This window comes from Equus quagga, chromosome 2 (genome assembly GCF_021613505.1).
Source record: "Equus quagga isolate Etosha38 chromosome 2, UCLA_HA_Equagga_1.0, whole genome shotgun sequence".
Taxonomy (NCBI): Eukaryota; Metazoa; Chordata; class Mammalia; order Perissodactyla; family Equidae; genus Equus; species Equus quagga.
In genome coordinates, this window is record NC_060268.1 from 71,925,009 (window position 1) to 71,945,193 (window position 20,185).

Here is a 20,185-nt window from a genome sequence, read left to right on the forward strand (position 1 = left end):
AAGTGTCAAATCAGCCATTAAAAATATATTCAAATAGGGGCTGGCCCTGTGGCCGAGCGGTTAAGTTCGCGCGCTCCGCTGCAGGCGGCCCAGTGTTTCGTTGGTTCGAATCCTGGGCGTGGACATGACACTGCTCATCAAACCACGCTGAGGCAGCATCCCACATGCCACAACTAGAAGGACCCACAACAAAGAATATACAACTATGTACCGGGGGGCTTTGGGGAGAAAAAGGAAAAAATAAAATCTTTAAAAAAAAATATATATATATATATATATATTCAAATAACTAAAGGAAACCATGCTTAAAGAAGTAAAGGAAGGTATGATGACAACTTATCATTCAATAGAAAATATCAAAAAAGAGATAGAAATGATTTTTTAAAAAGCCAAATGGAAATTCTAGAGTTGAAAAATACAATAACTGGAGTGAAAAAAAAATCAACAGCAGATCTGAATTTCCTGGCCAAATAAAGAATCAGTGAACTTGAAAACAGACTGATAAAGATTACACATTCTGAAGAAGACTGAAGGAAAAAGCATAAAGAAAAATGAACAGAGCCTCAAAGAAATGTGGGACACCATTAAGCACATCAACATAGTCATAATGTTACTCCCAGAAGAAGAAAAAAGAGAGAAAGTAGCAGAGAAAATATTCAAGGAAAAAATGGTTGAAACTTACCAAATGTGATGAAAATCTACATACCTAAGAAGCTCAACAAACTCAAACAGGACAAACAGAAAGAGATCCACACCCAAGTCACATGCTGATAAAAATGCTCAAAGACAGAGAAAATTTTTAAAGAAAAAAGAGAAAAATGACAGATAACATGCAAGAGAATCCCAATAAGATTAATAATGGACTTCTCAGCAAAACAGTGGAAGCCAGAAGGCAATGAGATAACATATTCAAAGTGCTGAAAAGAAAAATACTGTCAACCAAGAATCTTATCCAGCAAAATTATTTTTCAAATATGAAGACAAAATAAAGACATTCCCAGATAAATAAATATGTACAGAAATCCTTGAGAACAGAACTGCTTTACAATTAATATTAAATGAAGTTCTGTAGGAGAAATTATAATACCACAGAGAGGACACAATGAAAAGCTATACACCAAGTAATTGGATAACCTAGAAAAAATGGGTAAAATCTTAGAATCACACAACCTCCCAAAACTGAATAAAGAAGAAATAGAGAATCTGAATAGATCAATCTCCAGTAAAAAGACTGAAACAATATTCAAAAACTTCCCAAGAAACAAAAGTCCAGGACCATACAGCTTCTCCAGTGAATCTACCAAACATTCAAATAATCCTTCTCGAACTCTTGCAAAAAATTGAAGGTAAGGGGATGCTTCCTAACTCATTGTACAAGGCCAATATTACCCTGATACCAAGACCAGACAAGGACAACACAAAAAAATTAAATTTACTGATTTTCACCAATATCATTGATAAACATAGGTTTAAAAATCCTCAACAAAATATTAGCAAATCAAATTCAATACATTAAAAGGATCATACACCACAATCAAGTGGAATTTATTCCACCGATGCAGGGCTAGTTCAACACCCACAAATCAATCAGTGTGATATACCACATTAACAAAATAAAGAATAAAAATCACACAATAATCTCAATAGATTAGAGAAAGCATTTCACAAGATACAGCACCCATTTGTGATAAAAACTCAATAAATGGAGATAGAAGGAAAGAACCTTAACATTATAAGGGCCATACATGACAAACACACAGCTAACATTATACTCAATGGTGAAAAACTGGAAACTATCCCTCTGAGAACTGGAATAAGACAAGGATGCCCACTCTCACCACTCTTATTCAACATAGTATTGGAAGTCCTAGCCAGAGCAATTAGGCAAGAAAAAGAAATAAAAGGGATCCAAATTGGAAAGAAAAAAGTAAAAACTGTCACTATTTGCAGATGACAAGGTTCTATATATAGAAAACCCTAAAGAATTCACCAAGAAATTATTAGAAATAATTAACAAATATAGTAAAGTTACCGAGTACAAAATTAACATACAGAAATCAGTTGCATTTATGTACACTAACAACAAACTAGCAGAAAGAGAAATCAAGAAAATAATCCCATTTACAATCACAACAAAAAGAATAAAATACCTAGGAATAAATTTAACCAAGAAGATAAAGACCTGTACATTGAAAACTATAAGACATTGCTGAAACGAATTGAAGACATAAAGAAATGGAAGGATATTCTGTGCTCATGGACTGGAAGAATGACATAGTTAAAATGTTCATATTACCCATATTAATGTAGTTAAATGTCCATCTAAAGCAATCTACAGATTCAAAGCAATCTCTATCAAAATCCCAACAACATTTTTCACAGAAATAGAACAAAGAATCCTAAAATTCATACAGAACAACAAAAGACCCCAAATAGCTAAAGCAATCCTGAGATAAAAGAACAAAGCTGGAGGTATCACACTCCCTGTTTCAAAGTATACTACAAAGCTACAGTAATCAAAACAGCATGGTACTGACAGAAAGACAGACACAAGATCAATGGAACAGAACAGAGAGCTCAGAAATAAACCTATACAAACATACACAATTAACTTATGACAAAGAAGCCAAGAATATTCAATGGGGAAAGAAAAGTCTCTTCAAAAAATGGTGTTGCAGTAACTGGCCAGCCACGTGCAAAAGAATGAAACTAGACCACTATATTACCCCATACTCAAAAGTTAACTCAAAATGTATTAGACTTGAATGTAAGATCTGTAACCATAAAACTTCTAGAAGAAAACAGCCAGTATGCTCTTTGACACCTGTCTTAGCAGTATCTTTTTGGATATGTCTGCTCAGGCAAAGGAAACAAAAGAAAAAATAAACAAATGAGACTACATCAAACTAAAAAGCCTCTGCACGGCAAAGAAAATCATCAATGAAATGAAAAGACAACCTACCAATTGGGAGAAGATATTTGCAAATCACTTTTCCGATGAGGGGTTAATATGCAAAATATATAAAGAACTCAACAACAGAAACATAAACAACCTGATTAAAAAATGGTAAGAGAATCTTAATAGACATTTTTCAAAAGAAGATATACAGACAGCCAACAGGCACATGAAAAGATGTTCAACATCACTAATTATTAGGGAAATGCAAACCAAAACCACAATGAGATATCACCTCTGTACAGAGTTCACTGACCCCCCCACCCCACCTTCCAAGGACACTGGGCCTGGACCCCACACAAAGGAATGTGTCTGGGCTCGGGGCCAAAGATGGCCGCTTCAGCCTTGACTCTAAGGCACAAGTTACAAAAAAATATGTCCTACGTCATGTTCCTTGTCTGGGCTGGCCACTCTGACAGGCACCTGACAGGACTTTAGAAACATGTCATCCGTGGAAACAAAAAAGATAAAAGCACCCCATCCGTGGGAACAAGAAGAAATAACTCAAAGTATCCAAATGTCTGAAACCCTGAGTTGGAACCCAGAGAAACTTTTAAGCTACTTTTAAAATTACTTTTAAGTTAATAATAGGATAAAAGGGAGTCACAGGCATAGAACAATTGGAAGTCTCACTGAGGACAGGACGCTTTGCCTCAGGCCCGGACAATCGGCACTCCCACCAGCTGCACAAACTATTGGGACTTCCCCGGCTGATTGTGCTGTGGATGTTGTAAGTACCAATTTGTTGTTCCCCTTTATCCCCACTCCTTGTTCTGTTTCCCTTTATCAATAAACTTTGATTGCTTAAACAACCAAGTAGCCTTGGCGGTACCTGTCATTCCCTGCCCTTTGCAGCTGTGGGCAACAACCTCACATCCATCAGAATGACTATTATCAAAAAGACCAGAAATAACAAAAGTTGGAGAGGATGTGGAGAAAAGGGAATCCTCAGATACTGCTGGTGGGAAGGTAAATTGATGCAGTCACTATGGAAAACAGTATGGAGATTCCTCAAAAAATTAAAAATAGAACCATAGGATCCAGCTGTTCCACTTCCGAGTATTTATCCAAAGAACAAGAAAATACTAATTCAAAAAGACATGTGCACCCCTATGTTCACTGTAGCATTATTTACAATAGCCAAGACCTGGAAACAACCTAAGTGCCCATCAATGGATAAAGAAGAAGTGGTATAAATACAAAATGGAATACTATTCAACCATTAAAAAAATGAAATCTTGCCATTTACAACAGCATGGATGGACCTTGAGGGTATTATGCTAAGTGAAACAAGTCAGATGGAGTAAGAAAAATACCATACGATTTTACTCACATGTGGAAGATAAACAAACACATAGATACAGAGAACATATTGGTGGTTAACAGGGCGGAAGGGGAGGGCAAAAGGGGCCCATGTGTATGGTGATGGATGGCAACTAGACTTTTGGTGGAGAACATGATGTAGTCTGCACAGAAGCCAAAGTATAATGATGCACACCTGAAATTTCTATAATGTTATAAATTGTCACCTCAATAAAAAAAGATTTTATGAACTTTGAAGTCAAGGAATCACTCAATTTTTACTGTTGGGATCTATGTTGGGGGCAGGGAAAGGTCAACTTCTTTTATTATGATGAATATAGTTTGGTCATGACTGCTTATGAAGTCATGGGATCACTGCTACAGTAGCAGCTGGGATGTGGGTGACCCTCTAGAAGTGAGAGCTGGTTCAAGGATGCCAGTGGCCAGCACAATGAGACCCATGGGCCCTCCTCTTTCACTTTCATTGGGAAAATTTTCCCAACACCACTGACCACCATACAGCACATACTTTTGGTTGTTTGAAATGGACTGTGTTACTAGGATGGGGAGGAACCCGCGATATCAGGCACTCAAGGATGGGGAAATGACAAGCATTTTGGTCTCCCTCTTGTCAGGGTAAAGGTCAGTTCCACTGTCTCAGGACCTCCCACTCCTACTCCCCAGAAGGAGCTTGTATTTGCTGAAATCCAAAAGATGTTTAGGTCACCCTCACCTTTTAAGCTAATATTAGGCAAATTTTTTCTGTTTCCATGGACATTAAGTAAGTCAGATTTTCTGCCTGGGTACCTGCCCCACACCGCTGGATAGCTATAGACCAAAGTGAAGCTCCTCCAGGTAGTCCTCGAGGGCCTCAGTCCAGCAGCATCCCCCGTGTTCTACCCTGAAGGAGGTCCATGGCTCTGCTTGCCCATTCACCTGTGCCCAGTCTGCTCACTGAGCTGGCTGCACCAGGTTCCTTCCTCCTTCTGCAGCCAGCTCTTGGGCACCTGCATTCCATATTAGCCCTCAGTCCCTGTCATAGATAGGTATTTTTCTCTTATGTCCTAAAAATGACTTGGTTTCTCCATAGTTGCTCCTTCAAGCATCATTGTCCCTAAAGTCACCTGATACTCTCAGGAAGCACTTGCTTAAGCCTATGCCCACACTCCTTCTCTTCCTAGCTGACACCTGGGACTGTTCAAGTTCTTTGGCCTCAGCAAGAACAGGGAGCCACAGAATTGTAGAACACTGAGGATCTTCTGTCTGTCTGACTCCACTCATACCTCCTCTCCTCCACTCCTAGATGTGGGCTTTAGAGGTAGCAATAGCCAAGTTCTAGGGGTTTTTTCTCACACTGGAAACCTTGGATGCTAACTTCTCAGTTGAATAGTTGTTTATAACAGCTGAACTATAAGATAAAGAAGTGTTGTGCAAATACAAAAGAGACTTGTCAAGATGATAACACCAATTGGCGGTGCTGTTGTCCAACCAAGGACTTACGACTTTTAAGACCTTAATTCAAACTAAACTTTTAGTTAAAATGTGCATCAGAAATGTCCTTAAAATAGGACTTTCTAGCACACAAGTACATACAGTCATCTAGTTTATTTACCTTCCAATTATACCACAGAAAAATTGCTTCCACTCATGTGTGCTCCTAACAGCAACAATAGAAGTTGCTGCTAACAGCAAAGCAAGAGTGAATCACTATGTACTTTACTAATTAATTAATGCCTTGACTTCAAAAAATGTGTAATACATAGTTTTTACGGAGTTCTTAAAAAATGACTAAGAATCAAGGAATTTTCCTTCCTGACACCAACACAGCTAGACAAGGGAATTAATTAGAATCAATTTGAGCACTGGAATTCACCAATTTATGAATGGATTAGTACTTGAAGTTCTTTTCTATGTTGGTTATTAGATATGTAGAAATTATTTTCCGAAAGAAATAGTTTGGCAATCTTGAAAAAGAAGAACAAAGTTGTAGGACTTATAGTATCTAATTTTAAGATTTACTATAAAACTACATAATCAAGACAGTGTGGTACTGGCAGAAGGACAAACATATGCAGTGAAACAGAACAGCATTCAGAAACAGACCCACAGATGTGCAGTCAGCTCATGGACTGAAGCAGCAGTGCAGCCCAGTGGGGAAGTCTCCTCTACATGGTGCTGGACCAACTGGGTATCAGTAGGAAAATACGGAACCCTGACTCATGCCTCAGCCATACATAAATTTAACTCAAGACGGTTTACAGATCTAAAGGTAAAAGTTAAAGCTTTAAAACTCCAAGAGGAAAACACAGGAGGATACCACTGTGACCTGTGAAGAGACAGAAATCAAAAAGCACCAACCACAAAGAAAAAAAAGGATAAGTTAGACTAAAGCAAAATTAAACCTTTCTGCTCTTCAAAAGGTACCATTAAGAAAATGAAAAGTCAAGCCACAGAGAAAAGATCTGTAATCCCTATGTTTGACAAAAGTCTTGTAACCAGAACATGTGTGTGTGTGTGTGTGTGTGTGTGTGTGTGTATGTGTGTGTAAACTAACAATCAATAATAAAAAGATACAACCCAATAAAATATAGGTAAGACTCTTGGAAAGATACCTCACAAAAGAGCATATACAAATGGCCAATATACTCAACAAAGGATGCTCAATATCATCAGGTATTAGGGAAATGTAGATTACAAATCACAGTGACATACCACTCTACACTCACCAAAATGGCCAAAATTAAACAGATGACACCACCAAATGTTGACAACAATGTGGAGCACCTGAAATTCTCATATATTGCTAACGGGAGTGTAAAATGATATAATTACAGTGGCAAAACGTTTAGCAGTTTCTTAAAATTTAAATATATAATTACTCCAATGATCCAGCACTGTTATTCCAAGGTATTCACCCAAAAGAAATGAAAACATTGTCTTAAAAAGAATTACATAAGAGAGGCCAGCCCGGTGGTGCAGCGGTTAAGTTTGCACATTCTGCTTCAGCAGTCTGGGGTTCACCAGTTTGGATCCCAGGTATGGACCTACACACCATTTGTCAAGTCATGCTGCGGTAGGCATCCCACATATAAAGTAGAGAAAAATGGGCATAGATGTTAGCTCAGGGCCAGTCTTCCTAAGAAGAAAAAAAAAAAAGGAAGATTGGTGGCAGATGTTAGCTCAGGGCTAATCTTCCTTAAAAAAAAATTACATAAGAATTGTCATTGCACCTTTATTCAAAGAGCAAAAATTTGTAAACAACCAAAACATTCCTCAACAGGAAAACAGATAAGCAAATTGTTGTATATCCAAACAATGAAACACTACTCAGCAATATAAGGAATGAAGAATCTTCAAACCATGCTCAGCCAAAAAAACAAGAGAGAGAGAGAAGACATAAAATACTACTGTATGATTCTATTTAGATGCAGTTCAAGAACAGGCAAAGTTAATTCACTCTATGAAGATGGGTATCAGAAGAGTAGGCACTCTGGTGTGGGGAGGAGAGAATGAAATAGGACACGAGTAACTTTCAAGGTGATGGCAATAATCAATTTCTTTACAGGGACATTGGTTACACAGGTATATTTATTTGTCACACCTCGTCAAACTGTACCCTTAAGATCTGTGTAGCTTACCCTACATAATTATACCCCAATATCTTTTTAAAAAGAAATAGTTTATAAACAGTTAAACTTCTTAGTTTAACTAAGGTTAACCCATACAATGCTGACCACAATGCAATAACAAAGCTGTGATAAAGTTTCTCACAGTTTCTGTGGGAAACGACATTCTGTGTTTCAAAGGGAAAATAAGAGTCTGGCTATATAAACACATTCTCCTTCCTCACCCTACTCCCTCCAGAGAAGCTCAGTGCAACAGTTGTATTCTATTTCCTTAGTCTCTCCATCTGTCAAATATTTACTAGAACCACTCATGTATACAGTCCTTAGTGGATCCAAAGACTTATGAAGACTGCCAAGGCATGGTGTCTGTCCTTAAAGAGTGTTCTCTTCATCCTCATCTTAACCACAGAGTCTTCTCTCTCCTTCCTCCCCCATACAGGTGAAGGTTGCCCCCACACACCCTGAGAGTAGAAGAGCCAAGGTGGCGATTCCTGCTTCCACAACAGGTAGATGTCAGGTATTTATACCCGTGCTAGTGTGCTCTGTTGCTGTGAACAGAAAAATCTATGATAATGAGCTCTCAGTCATGACTGCTAGAAAGGAACTGTAGCAGAGAGAACCCAAAATAATGGAAAAAAACATTTGGAATACATGTTTATATTTCCATTACACTTAAATATAAGCATGCCTCTCTGAAGCATGGCTGATGGGAATGCAAATAGGTATGATATTTCTGGAAATCAATTTGCCCGTATATATATATATATACATATACAGTTTATAAAAACATTATCACTGTTAAAACTCTATTTAGAGTTTTAAACTCTAAACTCCACCAAAGCAGAACATGTGAACTTAACTGCTGCGCCACCAAGCCCGGTGGCCCCAAGCATATTTTTTTTGATAAGTGGTCTTTTCTAGTCCCTCATGGTTAAAAATTCTTTTAAAAAAAAGGATTGTTTACTCATTAAGGACTTCATTAAAGGACTGAAAATATAAATTATATTATGTTTTATACTATATCTTTAAATATTTTTGAGGGAAAAATATACTCTAACAGCAGTTCAATAAGACCAAGGGGTATTTACTTCATGTAGGAATTGAACTATATTAGTGAAAATGAGAAGAAATTCTTATTTGCCTTAATGTCTTTGGTTATTATCTACACTTATAATAACCCAGAATCAGAGTACCAGCTTTTTCCAAATTAATTGTGAAGTCCCTCATCAGAAAAGCCTTATCTGTAGGTGAATGTGTCTATCTTACCCCTTACCTTCCCCACAGCAAGCAGGGTGAGATGGATCACCTTCAAAATCAGCCCAAGCTGGGTTCAAATCTTGGTGCATGCCTCAACTTCCTCTACTATATCACACCTCCTGGGATCCATGCCCTTATACAGTCCCCTCCCACACTGAACCTGGACTGGCTCCGAAGAAGCCAACAGAATGTGGCAGAAGTGGCACTGTAAGACTTCCAAAGCCAGGTCACAAGGATCCACACAGCTTCTACCAGGGTCCTTGGAAAGTCTGGTCTAGGGGAAACTACCCACCATATACGGGGGTCTCAGGATTCCCCCCAGATCACCATGCTGTAGGGAAACCCAAGGTAGCCACGTGTGAACAGACAGTATGGAGAGATGGAGAGAAGCAAGGAGGGAGGGAATAAGAGAGAGAAGGGCCTCGGGAAGTCCCAGCTGCTTCAGCTACCCTAGACAAGTGGGTGAAGAAATCACCTTGTATGGCCAGTTCAGCCAAACATTCAGATGACTCCAGCCCAGCTGCCATCTGACTGCAACTGGTTGAGACACCCCCCAATGGAAAGGTGCCCTTCTGAGTCCAGTTAACCCATGGAACCATGACAGATACATGAGTCTGGGACACCATGGGTCTTCTGTAAGTAGCAGCCTCATTTATCTTCTCTTCTTACCGAAATAGCATCAAGTAAACCAGGTACAGGCTGCCAAGCCACCCAAATGCTCCTAATTCTCACCGTGTTCCTTATCGATGATCTCCCCTCAGGGCTAAACTGAGATCAGATAGGGTTACAGATTTATAGATCTAGAAGTAACTGTGCAGTCTGAGGCCACAGCTAAGGGCAGCTCTGAGTAACCTGAAGAAAGCTCTGAAATCTTTTCAGAAAATCTAAGTTTCAGTTTTACCCTCTTCACTCTACAGTTACTCGTGGCCAGTTAGATTGCTTTATTGAGTGTCCACCATATGCCTCCCTGTGGACAGGACATGTGCCCTGCCCTGGAGAGACGAGATCCAGGGGAATGCAGACAAGTGTACAGGCCATGATCCCACAGGTTTCGGGGGCAGGAGGAGACTGAGGGCAGGCGCCAAGGAAACACATGGCAACTAATGCCATCTGAGAGTTCACAGAAGCAGCAGGAACTAACTGTAGACCCACAGGGCTGCAGACGTGAAGACAACGTGTGTCCATCTCTTCTCTGGGTATGTGCCTGGGAATGGCAGGAGAGGCAAGGAGAAAGCATGCATACACCCCACAGCCAGGCAGGCCCTTCAGAAATGTAAAGTATGATTGTTTTGGACCAGTAGGTGGGATGCTTGGATCCCAGTTTCCACTCTCATGAGACAACAAACTTTCCTTCCAAGTGTCTTAACAGTGTAACTACATCTCTAGTCTGCGTTCCTCTCAGGGAGGAGACTATGAAATCTGAAAAGGATCTCTTTATTGTAGTAAAATATACCTAACATAAAATTTACCATTTTAACCACTTTTAAGTGTACAGTTCTATGGCATTAAGTACATTCACACTGTTGTACAACCATCACCACCATCCATCTCTAGAACTATTTCACCTTCCCCAAAAGAAACTGTCCCCATTAAACACTAACTCCCTACACCCTCCTTTCGAGCAGCCCCTGCACCCACTATTCTACTTTCTGTCTCTGTGAATGTGACTATTCTAGGTACCTCATATGAGTGGAATTTTTGACTGGCTTATTTCACTTAGCATAACGTCCTCAAGGTTCACCCATATTGCAGCACATGTCAGAATTCCCTTCCTTTTTAAGGCTAAATAATATTCCTTTGAATGTGTATATCACAATTTGTTTATCCACTCATCTGTCAATGGATATTTGGGTTGTTTCCATCTTTTGTCTATTGTGAATAACGCTGGTGTGAATGCAGGTGTACAAGTATCTGTTCAAGTCCCTGTTTTCCCTTCTTTTGGGTGTATATCCAGAAGTGGAATTGCTGGATCATATGGTAATTCTATGTTTAATTTTTTGAAGAACTGCCATACTATTTTCATAGCAGCTATACCATTTTACATTCCCAGTGACAGTGCACAAGGGATTCAAACTCTCCACATGCTCACCAATGCTTGTTATTTTCTGTGGGGTTTTGGTTCTTTTTTTTTAACAATAGCAGTCCTAATGGGTATGAAGTGTATCTCCCAGTTTTGATGAAAGAGATTTTAAAGATTGGCTGGTTTATCCTCGTGTAGGGAATTCTACATAGAGTTACTTACCTATGCAATTCTCCAAAGCCTCCAGCAAATTTAAGCACATGACTTTGCTAAGACTATCTCCACAAAGCCTGTTCCAAGGCAGAAGACCACCCCCACACACAAACAGGCTCCCTGGCCATCCTCACCCATGAGCAGACAAACTCTAATGTTGCAACTGGCTTTCCATAAACACATTCACACCCAACAATTACCTTATTTCTGTCAACTAAGCCCTGCTGGGCTCTAACACTGGACATACTATAAATGACCTGTGGCCCCAGGTACCCCCCTGCCTTTTCCCATCCACAGAGTCCTTCAAAGGCACCCAAGGAGTCAGGCAGTCCACCCTGAGCCCAAGTTGTGGAGAGCGCTCCTGGCCTACCCAGGAAGGCCCTTTCAAGAGTGAGTGAAAGCTGGTAAGAGAGGAAACTGCCCCTCAACCTCCCAAAAGAAGGGCTGTGACCAGAACTTGGCTTTCCTGAAGCTGAGACTTGAGAGAAATGCTGCCGTGTGGCAATTCATTTAAAGTTGAAACTTTCGATGAGACAGAGCTTTTCACAGGGTAAGCGTCAGGTCTCCCTTAACACAAGAACTTGACCCTCCAGTTCTCAGCTACCTTCTCTTTCCTCCTGTCTCCTCCATTTCAGTCATTTCACAATGGTCAACTCTGCTGCTTGTTAGCAGAAGTGGCAAAAGGTTTTAGGGGGAACAGATTCTAAAACTGCATATCCTCAATACCTACAACAGTGTGTGCCACATAAGAGCTTCATGAATATCTGTTGAACAAATCAAAACTAAATTTATCAAAACAAAACAATACGTCTAACTTTCACCACCATGAGTAACCTAGCCAGCTTGAATCAGTGGCTGTGGGTGGTAATTGGAGAAGTATGAAGTCAGCAAATATCACATTTTCATTTTTATTAATTTAAAGGCATAGTGTGTACATATAAACAACAGCATCAATCATGGTTTTCTTTAGGCTGATGTGTTTTTTATTTTCTTACTCATTCCATTGAACACACAAACTGAGCTAAAACAACACATTTAGTTTTCTCAATAATTGTTTCTTTTTTATTAACTCAAGTCTATATTCAGGTTTCCTTAGATTTTACCTAATATCTTATTATCATGTGTGCTTAGGTTCCTTCTGGCTGTGACAGTCTCTCAGGCTTTATGACCTTGACAGGAAGACTGGTCAGGTATTTTGCATGCTGTCCCTCAATTCAGGTTTGTAGGATGCTTTTCTCACGGTCAGACTGAGGTTGTGGGTTTTTGTGAGGATATCCACAAAGGTGAAATGCTCATCTCACCCATCCTATCAAGGGCACAAGTACTGTTTATTTTTGAGTCACAGCAAACACTTTATCTACCCCTGAAGCCAGTCCAACTGACAGGCGCTCCCTGAAGAATGTGCCAGCTGCCAGATGTTTTTGTTACCTTAAAGACACATCTATGACCTAGGGAAATCAGACTTGGTTTTATTTAGATTTTATGTGCAGACTGCAATGGTTTCACTTCAATGTTGAATTCTTTAAACAAACATCCATGATCTCATATTTCCACTCAAGATTGTAGGCCTCTTTATTTCTTTCCTGAAGGCATTCCTGGCTCATGATCCAGGGGACTCAGAAGTTTGCCCCACGTTCTGGAATCTGAACCATTAAATGAGTGTATTTATTCTCAAACCCATGACCTGGCAATCTCATCCTTCCCAGAGAGCTCTTAACGCTATTCTTGTGAGAAGACACTAATCACCACATAATTTTCTTAGTCTTCTGGGACACAACCTTTGTTTTCAGTTGCAAACCATGCCACATCTAGCGTTCAGTAAACTACCCAGGCCTCTCTGAGCACAGAGGGAGAATGGCAAAGAGAAGTACTCTTACATCTCTCACTTTCCACATTACCAAGGAGTGGTGCTCGGTGGTACATCTACCCGGGAAACACTCAGTTGGCCCATTTTTTTTTTAATCTGCCTTGCGTTTTTTTCACACTGAAGATGACTTACACCTCAATGGTTCAAGTCTAAAGCAGAGATGGCTCAACCGAGGAGCCCAGGAACAGAAGCCACAGGACAGCACAGACCAAAAGTCTCGCTCCATCCTGAGAGAGAGCGCCCCCGCGGCCGCCTGTCCCGTCCGGAACGCCCAGCGCACAGTTCTTTCTCCTGTCCTGGCGTGGCCACTGCAGGGGGCGCAAAACCAGTAGGTCTTGTTCTCCCCAGTGCACCCAGACCGGGGCCACAGCAAAGGCGGGAGGCCGTCGCTCCTCTGGGTAGGCACTGGGCTCTGACCATGTCGGGGATACTGTAAATAGGAAAGTTTCCCTAGCAGCGGGTGGATGAGGGTGACAGGGACGGCCAGGCTCCAAGCAGAGAACTAGGCGGTGGGCTGCGCGGCTGCAGAGGAAGAAGGAGGGTCTGGGAGGGGGAAAGCAGTCGGCTGGAGAAACCCTGTAAAACCGAACAAGGCCTCTCTGGCCGCTGGGAAGGGAGAAAAACAGGGGCGGCCCCACCTACAATCGCTCAGGGCGCACCGGGTGATTCCCGGGCCACCTCTGGAGCTGCCTAAGGACCAGACACGGCCGCGGCAGAGACGCTTCTGGGGCGCAGGGCCGCGTCCGTGCCAGCGCTTCAGGGGGCCAAGGGCCTCGCGCACGTGCAGCCCGTCCCTCCGAGAAGCCCCGACTCTGTCCCCCGGCCCGGCCCGGAGCGACGACCCGATCACCCCCTGCAACTCAAGGCCACTCCCCTCCACACCACCCAGCGGCTGCTCTCTCCTCCCCCCACCGAGCACAGCCCCCCGCCCTACCTCGCCGTTTGGCGCGCACGATGCCCTTCTTCTGCAGCACGAACGTGGACCCGTTCACCAGGCTCGACACGACGGCCACGCCCAGGCCGAGCGACACAGCGGCAGGGCTCGGACTGCGCGCCCCCTCCCCGGCCGCCGCCGCTGCCGCCGCTGCAGTCCCCATTCTGCCCGCGCCCTCCCGTCCTGTCTGCGCCTGCGCGCCGCGCCCGCCGGGTCGAGGGGCGGGGACGGGGATCCGCGGGGCAGCAACGGGGTGGGGGCTGGGGACCCGAGGTCCGTGGAGCCAAACGGGATCGGGGGGCGGGGACCTGGTTCCGCCGGGCCGTGTCTGGGATAGGGTGTGGAGAAGATTCTAGGTTCTGGGACGGGGACGGAGAAGAGAACAGGGCTCTTCCGCGAGGATGCGGTAGGGGGACCTGGGTTCGGCAAGTGGGGATGGAGTCTGGTCTCAGAGGAGGCGGGACGCGGAGGGTGGCCCCAGGGCCCCGAGGAGAGTGACGGTGGAGAGGAGAGAGCGGTGGGAGGAAAGCGATGAGGCGATGTGGGTGAGGAGGTAGGCTTCCCAGATTTAGCGAATGAAAATACAGGACGCCCAGTTAAGTTTGCAGCTTAGATAAACAACAAATAATTTCTTAGTGTGTCTCATGCAGTATTTGGGACCAGAAGAGCGTCGGCGGGACGCGGTTCTCGCTAGGACCACAGTCCGCGCCAAAGCCTCTAGTCTGAGGCCAGCGGGGAGCCGCACGTGGGCCTGAAACCAGGGCGAGTAGGCTGTCGAAACTCAAAGGGACCCCGGAATGGGGTGATGTCAGTCACCACCACACTGGAGCTGTGAGCTCGTGATCGTACCGTCTAATTTCCTAACTCATTTTTAGTAAAATATATCAAAATTACAGAAAGCATGGAAAACAGGAAACATTTAAAAATTACTCCATCCCACAACCTTAGCCTAATTGTTATCATTTTAGGTGTTTTCCCGCCTAACGTATGCATACGTTTACGTGTTTCCAATTACAATATACAAAATATCCTTTTTATTTAATATATCAGTTTCCATGTTGCTACATAATTATGATTGTTTTAATGACAGTCTAATTTCCCATGAAGTTACTTACCATGATTTGTCTAAACCATTCAGATGTTATTGGTTGTTAGGTTGCTACCAGTTTTTTCCTATCATAAATGATGCCATAATGAACATCTTCATAAATTTTGAAAATATTGGATTAAAGAGTATAAACTTATAGCTATATATAGCATTGTTAGTTTGTGAAGCAATATAAAATACTATTTCTGTATGAACATTTTTATGCTGAATGAATCTAGTTCATTGCATAATCTTTTTTTGTTGTGGTAACATATAACATAAAACTTGCCATTTTAAGATGTACAATTCAGTGGCATTAATTATGTTGACAATGTTGTAAAACCTTCACTACCACCTATTTCCAAAACTTTTCCATCACCCCAGACAGAAACTCTGTAGGTTAAGCGGGCATTCCCCAATTCTCCTTCCCCCTAATCCCTGGTAACCTGTAATCTTTCTGTCTCTAAGAATTTGCCTAGTCTAGATATCTCATAAAGGTGGAATTGTACAATATTTGTCCTTCTGTGACTGGTTTGTTTCACTTAGCGTAATGGTTTCAAGGTTCATCTAAGTTGTACTATGTGTCAGAACTTCATTCCTTTTTATGGCTGAGTGACATGTATGGATATTCGTGTATGTTCATCCTTTCCTCTGCTGATGGACACTTGGGTTGTTTACATCTTTTGGCTATTGTGAATGATTTTGCAGTGACCATTGGCATAAGTTTGAGTCCCTGACTTAAAATCTTGTGGATAGGTACCTAAGAGTGAAATTGCTGAGTCATATGGTAATTCTCTGTTTAGCTTTTTGAGAAACTGCCAAACTTTTCCACAGCTGCTGCACTATTTTACATTCCCACCAGCAATATATGAGGGTTCCCGTTTCTCCACATTCTCACCAATGCTTGTTATTTTCCAATTTTTTTTTAATAGCCACCCTAGTAGGTGTGAAGTAGTTGCTTATTCTTTTTAAATATTCTTCTGAACATCAATGTTTCTTGAAATAAGCAATAACTTCTATCGTAAATCTCAGCAGAAGCAAGCAGGTGAAAGCAGCAGCGACAGCACTGCCAACATGATCATAATTATTTGCTTTTTTAATAATGCTGGTATAAAAAATAATAACTTTTGTGCCTGTAGTAAAAAGAGGTGTGCTCATTTTTTTTTTAGAAACTCAATAAATTCAGTAAAAACCAAGGCATATAAAATATCACCCCAAATTTCATCACCCTGAAATAACTATTACTGCCATTAAGAACTCCACTACAGACATTTTTCCTGGTGAGTATATGGGTGAAGGGATCAAAGGTGATCAAATGGGAAGCCCATATGGTATTTTAATTTAAAAGGTAAAACTGTATGTTAGTTGGATTTAACATTTAAAAAACTGAAATGAAACTAATGTAACTACTGAAGCTGAGAGAAATACTATTTTACCACAAGAGATATTAGCTCCTAAAAGATGCCTTTAAAATTAAAGTTAGTGAAAAAGATTAAAACGTGGAAGTTATGTTTCTGTTAACTTCATGTTTCAATTTTAGACAGTATCAAATGACTCCAATAAGAAATGAGGAAGTCAGCTCCCTTTCCAGCTCCTTGTGATTTTTTTTTAACTTTGTCAAGACATATAACATTTAGAGACTACTCTGTATTCGTAATTCTATATTTGTATGATCTTAAATATGTATATGAGTTCATTGTTCACATCACCCTTTTGCCGAGTTTTCCCATTCATCTTTCACTTCACTAGAAATTTATCTATAAGTGTATTTTAAAAATATCTATGAGTGCTGTAATCTTTGAGTTCTTTTATCTTATGGGATGTTTGCCCAAACTACAAAATGAACAAGTTTAAATTTTTCAGACCATGTTTTCTTTCCCTGAAAGATTGCAGGCATTGTCCTGATGTCTTCTGGCATTAAGTGTTATTTAAAAGTCTGAGGCCACAATCGGGAATAATTGAATACAAACAGGGTATAAATAATGTTAAGGAACAATTGTTAATTTTGTTGGGTATGCTAATGAAATTGTGGTTATATTAATATCTTTACAGACAACTACTGAAGTATTTAAAAGTGAAGTGATTATTTTGGGGATTTGTTTTTTAAAATTTCACAAGGAAAAAGTGAGTGAGCATGGAAATGGATTTGTCAAGCAAATGACACCTGTTACCAACTCCAGGGGAGGAGTCCTACTGCATGGAGGATAGCAAATAGCTGAAGAATGCCTGCCACCAAGAGCAGCAATCCCAGAATGTCTACTCCTTGGTTTGTACATGCCAGGGTTGCCAAGAGAGACACAACTCACGTAGGCACTGGATGGAACAACACTTTACTCACATAGGGAAGAAACAGCAAGATCAGCTTCAGTAGTGGGCATTGGTCCCCCATGGTAAGCAAGTCCCAGCCTGCAGCTAATGCAGAGCAATAATCTGCATGCACCCTTCTTGTACTGCAAGCAAAGGACCCCTTTCCCTCCCTGCCAGGAATGGATATAGTAATGGGGTTGGCCCAGTGCCATATGATCACATGCTTAAACAGAACAAAGGAGCACACATTGAGTCTGAAACAGGGAATGATATTCCCACACAAGGCGATAGCCCAGCACAGGCTGTATAGGCTCTTTATTTCTTGGTAAAAAAGTGTTCTAGGCCCACGGCCCGTTCTCATGCAACTGAGCAAGGGTCAAAAGTCTGCATGCATGTGACTGTCTTTCCCATCAAGATTAAAAAATAAAAAGAACAGCAGAAAGTTGCTATGTGATTAAGTTGAGTGATGAGTATAAAGTATATGCAAACAGTATACTATTCTCTATTTTTTATCTATGTGTTTGAAAACATTCATAATTGAAGTATTTGTAGTTTGTTTTTTTAACGCTGAAGCCAACCTGATTTCTTTTTAATTTCTTTATTTCTAGGCTTAAGAAGAGTTTAAACGCAAATGAGAAATCAAGAAAGATTGAAGAATCTGGGTTTTTTTCCTGATTATAAAATATTTAAAATGTATATCAAAGTGCAGAGAATAACATTTTTAAAAACCCATATACTCATCCCTCCAAATCTATCTAATCCTAATATTTTGCTATATTTCCTTCCAATTTTTTAAGGAAATAGGTAATAGTGGAGGCTGTCTTTTATTCCACATCTCTTTCCTCTTCCTGGTGCCCACAGAATTGGTTATCCTTGAAGCTCAATATCTCAGTCAGGTTATATCACAGTATTGATCCATCAAGTGTCATTTTTCCTGGTACACGGTATATCCTTTCCTTTGTAGATTGTTTTCCTTCTTTCGGGCAATTTTCTTTTCTTTTTTTGGGGGGGTTTGCAGATGATTTACTTTTTTTTTTAAGATTTTTTATTTTTTTCCTTGTTCTTCCCAAAGCCCCCCAGTACATAGTTGTATATTCTTCGTTGTGGGTCCTTCTGGTTGTGGCATGTGGGACGCTGCCTCAGCGTGGTTTGATGAGCAGTGCCATGTCAGCACCCAGGATTTGAACCAACGAAACACTGGGCCGCCTGCAGCGGAGCACGCGAACTTAACCACTCGGCCACGGGGCCAGCCCCTACTTTTTTTTTAATTGAAGTCAAATTGGTATATAGCATGATATAAGTTTCAGGTGTACAGCATTATAATTTGATATTTGTATACACTACACAGTGATCGCTGTCAAAAGTCTAGTTACCATCCATCACCATACAGTTGACCCCCTTCACCCATTTCACCCACTCCCCAATCCATTCTCTGGTAACCACCAATCTGTTCTCTATATCTATAAATTTGTTTTTGTTTTGTTTTGTTTGTTCGTTTTTTTTTTTACAATCCACATATAAGTGAATTCATGATATTTGATATCAGTATGATATTTGTGTCTGACATTTCACTTAGCATAATACACTCATTGTTGCAAATGGCAAGACTTCATTCTTTTTTATGGCTGAGTAGTTTTCTATTTTATATATATACATTTTCTTTATCCATTCATCCATTGATGGACACTTAGGTTGCTTCCATATCTTGGCTATTGTGAATAATGCTGCAATGAACATAGGGTGCAAATATATTTTTGAATTAGTATTTTCACGTTCTTTGGATAAATATCCAGAAGTGGAACAGCTGGATCATATGGTGGTTCTATTTTTAATTTTTTGAGGAATCTCCATACTATTTTTCATAGTGACTGCATAAATTTACATTCCCACCAGCAGTACATGAGGGTTCCCTTTTCTCCACATCCTCTCCAACACTTGTCATTTCTTGTCTTTTTGATAATAGCCATTCTGATCCATGTGAGGTGATACCTCACTGTGGTTTTGATTTGCATTTCCGTGATGATTAGTGATGTTGAGCATCTTTTCATGTGCCTGTTGAAAAAATGTCTGTTTAGATCCTCTGGTCATTTTTTCATTGGATTGTTTGGTTTTCGTTGTTGTTGAGTTGTATTAATTTTGGGTATTAACTCCTTATCAAATATATCATTTGCAAATATTTTCTCCTATTTAGTAGGTTGTCTTTTTGTTTTGTAGATGGTTTCCTTCACTATGCAGAAACTTTTTAGTTTGATGTAGGCCCACTTGTTTAGTTTTGCTTTTGTTTCCCTTGCCTTTTGAGTCAGATCCAAAAAAAATTACTAGGACCTATGTCAAAGAGCTTACTGCTTATGTTTTCTTCTAGGAATTTTATAGTTTCAGGTCTTACATTCAAGTATTTAATCCATTTTGAGTTAAATTTTGTGTATGGTGTGAGATAATGGTCTACCTTCAGTCTTTTGCATGTGGCTGTCCAGTTTTCCCAGTACCATTTATTGAAGAGCCTGGTCTTTTTCCATTGAATATTCTTGGCTCCTTTCTTGTAAATTAAGTGTCCATACATGTGTAGGTTTATTTCTAGGCTCTCTATTCTGTTCCATTGATCTAGGTGTCTGTTTT

General features: G+C 40.6%; 1 protein-coding gene and 1 long non-coding RNA gene across 2 annotated transcripts in view; one reads left to right on the forward strand and one right to left on the reverse strand.

The window, feature by feature from the left end:
- Positions 1-14,338, reverse strand: part of NIPA1 (NIPA magnesium transporter 1) — a 50,352-nt gene extending 36,014 nt beyond the window's left edge. The window contains exon 1 of the mRNA XM_046654777.1: positions 14,176-14,338. Coding sequence (XP_046510733.1) covers positions 14,176-14,338 — 163 coding nt within the window. The remainder of the gene's footprint in view (positions 1-14,175) is intronic.
- A 158-nt stretch (positions 14,339-14,496) lies between these two features.
- Positions 14,497-18,555, forward strand: LOC124236097 (uncharacterized). Its single transcript, XR_006887644.1, has 4 exons — positions 14,497-14,581; positions 16,432-16,542; positions 17,315-17,652; positions 18,178-18,555. It is a non-coding gene; the product is annotated as an uncharacterized LOC124236097 (long non-coding RNA).
- The last annotated feature ends 1,630 nt before the right edge of the window (positions 18,556-20,185 follow it).